This window comes from Brassica oleracea, unplaced genomic scaffold (genome assembly GCF_000695525.1).
Source record: "Brassica oleracea var. oleracea cultivar TO1000 unplaced genomic scaffold, BOL UnpScaffold01309, whole genome shotgun sequence".
NCBI lineage: Eukaryota > Viridiplantae > Streptophyta > Magnoliopsida > Brassicales > Brassicaceae > Brassica > Brassica oleracea.
This window is the reverse complement of record NW_013617853.1, coordinates 1,878-9,459: the sequence shown is the minus strand read 5'-3', so window position 1 is coordinate 9,459 and position 7,582 is coordinate 1,878. Positions and strand designations below refer to the sequence as shown.

Below are 7,582 nucleotides of genomic sequence, written 5' to 3'. Positions count from 1 at the left end.
CGTGAAACCTCTATTTATTAAATGCTTCCAAACATTTTCACGGTTTGCCAGTTTCGAATTGTTGCATTTCCGACAAGGACAGAACATCTTACCACTTTCTTGGGCGAGCGGTGTTGAATCTGCTTGATGCATAAATGTCTCCAGACCCGCAAGGTATTCTTTCGTCACTCTCCCGTTAGCATCTCTATGCATATACATCCACTTCCGCAACTCGTAAATAGTCCCGGAGCCAGCCATTTTTTTTCTTTCACGTTTTTTGTTGTTGGTGTGTTTAAAATGATGTTTAAACATCCATATTTATAGGAAAATTCGAATCTGGTAGTTGTAATTTTGCTATGAATTTACGACGAAAATTAATTAGGTGGGCAAAAAAAACGTGTAACACCTATGAAGTTGGTGGATTCAAAAATTTCCTCGCTAAATACACGTAAACTATTCCCTCGTAAATACCACGCAAAATTTACGTCGTATTTACGAGGAAATAGTTTTTCCTCGTAAAATACTCGTAAAATTACATCCACTTTACGACGAAACAGTTTTGTCGTTACGTTACGAGGAAATAACGATGACTTTAGTTTTTCACGTAAATTCGTCGTAAATTCGACGCAAATTTACGAGGATTGTTTTTCCTCGTTAATTTTCGTCGTTAAGCATGTGTTTTCTTGTAGTGAGCACTTAATGTTTTATCAAAAATCACAAGCTTAGGGTTTAGAGTTAAAAGTTTAGGGTTAATTTTTTAAGGTTTAGGGTTTAGAGTTTACTTTTAGGGTTTAGTGTTGATAGTTTAGGGTTTAGTGTTGATGGTTTAGGGTTTAGAGTTAGAGTTTAGGGTTCAGGGTTTAGAGTTGAGAAATGAGGTTTTGCGGATAAGATTTCAAATTTTAAAAAATAAAAAAATTAAAATTTTCAAAGGATAAACGTGCTATTTTGGTCATTTTAGTTTTTGAGTGCTATTTTTGTGATATAAACTTAGAAAATTGCTATTTTGGAGATTTGCCCTTTTTATAATCACAGCTACTTATCAGACCGCTCTACAACTGGAAGATAATGACAGAAATCCAAATCCGGAATCCTCTCATTTGAAGTGGTTTATTGGTAAAATTTTGGTTGATATAAAACATATTCCATAGCTTTGCACATGCACTAGTTTTCGAAAATACTCTGTAAAAATAATGTATCTTTAGAATAAAGCACAGACCGTTCTAAGCTTTACTTAAGGAAGCAACTTAATACATTCATGAGACAAATATATCAAAAAAGTGGAGATGTTAAGATGCGGAGGCAGCTGCAACTTGAGTGGTTTCTTTATCCTTAGCCTCCTTAAGTTGCTTCCACTTCTCAATGGTGTCGATAAGTTCCCCAGTTTTGATAAGATATCTTACCTTCTGTCCATCTTCAAGGACCTTGTGACCCACCCGGCTTACCACCTCCTTTTCTTTCGAATACAGCATCACATTTGAGCTGTGGATCGGTGCTTCGATCTGTAACACGTAACACATTCTTTAAAAAGAGAGTGAAGGAGAGCTATGGTTTCTGTTTTGCAAATTAACGAGAGAGAGAGAGAGAGTCATGATGACTGACCTTGACAATTTGGCCAGGCTCACCCTCTTCACGGCTCTTCATGTGTTTGGTCTTGAGGTTAACATCTTTGATGACGATGGTGCTGTTGTGGGTAAAGATCTTAGTCACTTCTCCAATCTTACCCTTGTCTCGTCCAGATATCACTTTGACCGTATCTCCAAACTTGACGTGCATCTTGTGCAGAATGGGAAGACTATTTGGTTTGCATTTCTTCCTTTCCCAACGCTTAAGCTGAAATCAAGAAAAAAAAAACATAACAAAAAGAAGAAGCAATCATACATTTGGGAATCAAGGAATGAGAGATTCAACAGTTTCCTTCTAGTTGACACTTGACAGATGGGTTCTTGTGGTCACTAACCTTTGCAAAGACAAGACATGGGCGGTTCTCAGCGAGCTTGACCTGCAATGAGTACAACAGATAAGCAGAGGAGATACCAAAATGCAGACACTTTGCACTCGACATGAAAGCATTCTCAGTATGTTGGAGAAGCAGCCAAACGGTGTCGTTCCAGAGTCTAAAACCATTTAAAGTGCTAATGACGAGAGATTAAGATCAGAATTAGAGAATCGGAGTTACCGGAGATGCGACGGAGAGGGGAATCGGGGAAAGGAGACGCTGGCCGAGGAAGGAGGAATTGGAGGATATAGAAAGAGATGTAAAGGAGCTCTGAAGAGCAGACATGGTCGCCATTTTTTTGAACTCTGTTCTCGCTCTGCAACTTTCGCTGCGAAGTAGCCTAAAACACTTCTTGATTCTTCTTCCTCCTATCCGCTCGAGAAGGCGATAAAACGTGGATAACGATTATCGCTGGACTCCGAACGACAGCGTTTTCGGATCACGCCCCTGATTAACTTCTCTTATGGGTTTTTATGGGCTTGGGCTAAATGTGGTAAACATCAACATCAGTGTATGACAAAATCTACAAATCATCCTAAAACCCTCTTAAAAAAAACTAAATAAAATTCAATTAAAAAATATGCCAAATACTTGTAATAAACTTCATCATTCTTTGTTTCAACAATTACATCACTAGTCTTCAACTATACTACTCTCCATAGAATTCTCTCTCCTATAATTTTCGGACCGTACCGATCTATTCCCGGTCTGCTCACCACTTGACTCCACCGTAGGAAGACACGGATAAGGCGAGGAAGACATCTTCTGACGTTTTCTGGAATGTCTCACCTTGACAACACGTGCCAAAACCTGAACAACATCCCTCATGTTGGGACGTTTCCTCGGTGCACGAGAGATGCATTTATATGCAAGAGCTGCCACTTCGTTCACTTCCTGTAAATCAAACCTCCCATCTAATCTCGAATCCACAATCTCTTCCCACCCAACTTTCTCCTCTGCATTCATCGCCGCCTGTTTTTTCATCAAAACAAAAAAAAGTTGTCTTTAAATGTAACTCTTCAAAGAAACAAATGTGAAACTAAGGATTTGTTAGTTATTTGTCTTTACCAGCTCAACATATTCCATTAGACCTTGTTGAGGATTCCTTGCGGCTATAAGCTCGAAAAGCAAAACCCCGAAGCCATAAACATCGCTTTTCTTGGTGAATGTTCTTGTGGAGATGTACTCTGGATCGAGGTAACCAAACGTTCCTCTGACGTTAGCAGCATGTTTGTTTACCATTTCTTCTCTAGACAGGCCAAAGTCAGCAACCTGAAGTTAACAACAATGAGAAAAGTTGAGGTAAAGAGATCTCAAGTGGGAGAAAGAAGATAAGTTACCCGAGCTCGCATGGATTGATCTAACAAAATGTTGGAAGATTTGATATCTCTGTGGATTACAGGAGGAACAGCCTGCAAAACGAAGGTTGAGTATAGCATAGCTTTGCAAGTTGAAGAGATGCAATGGAATAGTTAATGTTTTCAGGCATAAATAATAAGCTTACTTACCCCGTCATGAAGATACTCTAGACCACGTGCCACGTCTAAAGCAATATATATTCTCAAATCCCAGCTCAGCGGTTCATGTTTATCGCCTGTATTAGTAAAAGCATTTTAGCGCGTCTCAAACTTGTATGAAAGCTCATCAAGTTGATGAAATTCCAAACCATGTTAGATAATAGAGGTGAATAACTATACTGAACGGATTTGATATTGATTGGAATTCATTTACTAACAAGCTGATTAATATATGATGAATAAAGTAGTAGCTCACTGTACAAGTGAGAAGCTAAGCTTCCTTTACTCATGTAGACATATATAAGCATGTGTTGGCCTTTCTCTGCGCAATAGCCGACCAAGTTGACAAGGTTACGGTGATGCAACCTTCCCAATAACATAACCTGAAAAAGAATAGACAAGTGAGCGAGTTTAACAAATAAAATAACAACTTGTGGATGAAGCAATAGCAACAGTTTCACATAACTAAGCATGGGCATAATCAACTAGTCCTAATCTGATTCTTTAGATTTGAATGTCATACAGAATCATCAAGCACATTTTCATAATAGATATATGTTTTCTTTTTTACCTCTGTCTGAAACTCTTTCTCGCCCTGTTTAGAATCAGTTGCGAGAACTTTGACAGCAACAGTCTCACCAGTGGACATTTGAGCTTTGTACACGGGGCCAAATGCGCCTTGGCCTATCAAAGTCGTGAAATTACACGTTGCTTTCTGCAAATCCCTGAGTTGAACCACCAAAGATCTAATTAAACACTCTTACAAGAGAAGTCTAGTCCTCATTAGTTAAGAGAGACAATAAACATAAAAGACCATGCAAGGATACTCTGATCAAGAACCTGTAAGAATATTCCAAAATACCAGAGGCAGAGACCACATTGCTCTTCTTGGTAAAGCCATCAAGCCAAAGAGACCTCCCATTGGTGGAGGACTTCACAGGCGAATCAGGAGCAAGAGTGGAATCAGACATAATGGTGCAGGAATCAGCACCGTTGTCTCTGATGGGAAGCGTAGCGGTTCTTCTGGAGGCACTGTTGGCAATCTGAGACCTCTTGCTATGGTACGTAAAGCAGCACAGCGCCGAAATAGCTAGGACCACACCAATCACTAAACCAAGTGAGATCCCAACGATCAAACCAAAGGACACTCCTCCTTCCATTTTTTTTTTTTTTGTAATCAAAGCCCACTTAATGAATGACTCAAAGGCTCTTGAACACGCCTCTGCAAGAAAAAGCAAAAACATAATAATTGATGAGAGATACATGAAGGTTGACCATCGCCTGCTGAACAAAAAATGCATTGGTGATGAGGAGGATTCTGAGAAATCTTTTTTTTTTTTTTTTTGTCAACATCAGAGAAATCAATTCTTATCTTCAATCGTATAAAACAAATTGAGTAAGAAATATACCAAAGAGGATAAATATTTAATGAGGTTTTGGCAGAAGATCACAGCTCAGATTTGACTTCCTTAAAAGTTTCTAGGGAAAATGGCTGAGAATTTTCTCGGGAAAATATTGGGAGAAACCGGAAAAACAACGAAGAGGAGGAAAGGAAGATGGATTTGCTGCAAGTTTTTGAAAAACCTTTGTTTATTCTGTTTTTTTTTTCTTCTTCCACTAAATTTTCGTCTTCTTCCTCGGCGTTAAACCTCATAGAAGACTTAATTAAAAAAAAAAAAAAGGTCCCCAGAAAAATAAAATCACACTTACCTACCACACAACATAGGATCCTTGTAAATAAAAAAGATTAAGGAGAAGCGGATTTCTACCTGTGGAGTTCTTGAAAACTGATGGTGCATTATTTTGCAGAAGAGACGGTTACATTGTCTATTCGATTTAAGAGGCTTGGAAGAGAGCAAGTTTTAGGAGAGAGAGCTTTGCTTTGATTGCAGAGAATCGAATCTTAGAGAGAGAGTGTGTGTTAGTGAGAAAATGACAGAGAGGTTGTTCTACTTCAAGCAAACGATGGATTACATAACGCAACCAAAATATATAAATTAACAACGATTATAGATTTTTCAAAAAAGCTTAACACTTTAGCGACGTCTGCTTTAAACTTCAACGAACGAAACGCAAAAGCTTCTTTTTATTTTCCTTTTAATTATTTGTTTTATTGGAAGTGACGTTACGTACTCCTCCTATATATGTAAATGGAGAATGCATCTGATAACAACATTATTATAGAAAAAAATCTAATGATAATTATATAAATATTCATCTAATAATTTTGACTTTTTACATTATTGTGAAATAAATGTAAAAAGCATGTTGTAGCATTGGATATCCAATCAAATATATTATTTTTTTAAGTTGGACCATCTTTTAAAAAATTTATTAAATATATGTTTTATTATTTTAATAATATTCCAACAATAATTATTTTCAGATTAATTCTTATTACAGTAAAATGTCTATAAACTAATAACGTTAAAACATTGATATTTTATTTATTTATAAACTTATTTATTTATAGAAAATCATTTTTGAATTTATATAATTTAAAATATATTTTATGTAAAAGAAGAACAATAATTGATTTTTTGGTAGATTTATTGCTTAGATTATATATATATATATATATATATATAATATTGTTTTTATTTTATCATTCCGTGTATAGAAAATATGTATTATAAATGTAAATGCATTTTAAGGATATAATAACATCAATATTTTAAAAAAATAAAAAATAAAGATATATTACACTGTGAATAAAAAACAAACTACACAATTTATAAGATTTATATTTATATAAAGTTTATATATATATATTAATTATTAATTATGTTTACATTAGGAGCATATATTTACATAACGTTTTCAAAAAAAAATTATTTTATTATATATTAAATTACATCAACTTTTACTCTGATTCAATTCAGAATCTATAAAATTTATTAATTTATTGTATTTATTGAGTATTAATTTATGAATTTTTTGATGTAATTACCATTAAAAATCTAACATATCTCAATTGAAAGATTGTCTTTTTTTTACAACAAGACTTTTTTTGAAAGATTGTCTACTTCCTACTTTGACTACATATAATATTTGGATTCCTACAAATACTCCATATGAAAAAATAATTTAATGATTAATAAAATGAGATTTTGATTATATTATTATACAGTATATCGTTAAAATGAGATAAGTCTAGCTATATATGTCAGGCATTATATGTGACTACATATTATTTTATCAACATTACATCTTCTATATATTAAAATGAGAGTATTTTTAATGAGTAACCTTTGAATTATAATATATTTACAAAATTACCATTACGATGATGCGTCGACACGAAAAGATTTCTCACATTTTTTATTTACAAAACCATCTCTTATTAGAGTAATTACAAAATATGTCATTCGACATCCCTTATATATTATTAACATAATAAATGTTAACTACAACATATATGGATTTGAAGAACCGAACCGAATTAGATTTGAAAGTAACACTAAGCACAAACTAAAATTGATTAAGTACTCGAATGAATCTAAAAGTTTAATATCCAGATAACCAGATTGAGATCTGATCCAGACTAAAATATTTTGGATACCAAAAACATCTAAATCACAATTATATACTTAAATATATTAATTATTTTAAATTTTATATCTATTAGATATTCAAAAATATGAAAATATCTAAAAAAAATTCAACATAATCACAAGTAAGTATCTAAAAATAACATAAAATGTTCAAAATATTGGAAATATTTATTTGTTCTACATCCAAATATTTAAATTGAACTATTTTTACGTAAATTTAAATATTTAGTCTTACATTATTAAAATTTTATGTTTTATATTATTTTTGGATTTTGAGGATTTAAGTATATTTGGATTTTTGTTAAAAAATGCATAATTAAAATGAATACCTGAACTAGAATCCGAACCAAACCAGTGATGATTCGAACCAAATCCAAACTAATCCAAACCAAAATTGTAAATATTAGAATACGATTTAAATTTCTAACACTAAAAATCTGAAATCCGAATAGATCAACTGAATCCAACCGGATATATGAATGTTCATTCTTAAAAAAAAGCTATACAGCAAATCTTTTAGTACAACAGTAATG

The 7,582-nt window shown here is 33.6% G+C and overlaps 2 protein-coding genes across 3 annotated transcripts; both read right to left on the bottom strand.

Moving 5' to 3' along the window:
* Window positions 1-1,144: 1,144 nt before the first annotated feature.
* LOC106321209 (50S ribosomal protein L24, chloroplastic) lies at window positions 1,145-2,415 on the bottom strand. The gene is made up of 4 exons (XM_013759522.1): window positions 2,159-2,415; window positions 1,940-1,981; window positions 1,582-1,812; window positions 1,145-1,481 (listed from the first exon to the last, which is right to left on the bottom strand). The coding sequence occupies exons 1-4, from the start codon at window positions 2,270-2,272 to the stop codon at window positions 1,269-1,271; spliced, it is 600 nt and encodes a 199-aa protein (XP_013614976.1). The 5' UTR covers window positions 2,273-2,415; the 3' UTR covers window positions 1,145-1,268.
* Window positions 2,416-2,530: 115 nt separating this feature from the next.
* On the bottom strand, window positions 2,531-5,587 carry LOC106321207 (probable leucine-rich repeat receptor-like serine/threonine-protein kinase At5g15730). 2 transcript variants are annotated; one of them, XM_013759521.1, is made up of 8 exons: window positions 5,265-5,587; window positions 4,336-4,717; window positions 4,067-4,220; window positions 3,752-3,878; window positions 3,487-3,572; window positions 3,319-3,390; window positions 3,047-3,250; window positions 2,612-2,950 (listed from the first exon to the last, which is right to left on the bottom strand). In XM_013759521.1, the coding sequence occupies exons 2-8, from the start codon at window positions 4,653-4,655 to the stop codon at window positions 2,612-2,614; spliced, it is 1,302 nt and encodes a 433-aa protein (XP_013614975.1). In that variant the 5' UTR covers window positions 4,656-4,717; window positions 5,265-5,587. The 2 variants fall into 2 exon arrangements, with proteins under 2 accessions (XP_013614974.1, XP_013614975.1); XM_013759520.1 differs by lacking the exon at window positions 5,265-5,587 and having other exon boundaries at window positions 2,531-2,950; window positions 4,336-4,826.
* Window positions 5,588-7,582: the final 1,995 nt, after the last annotated feature.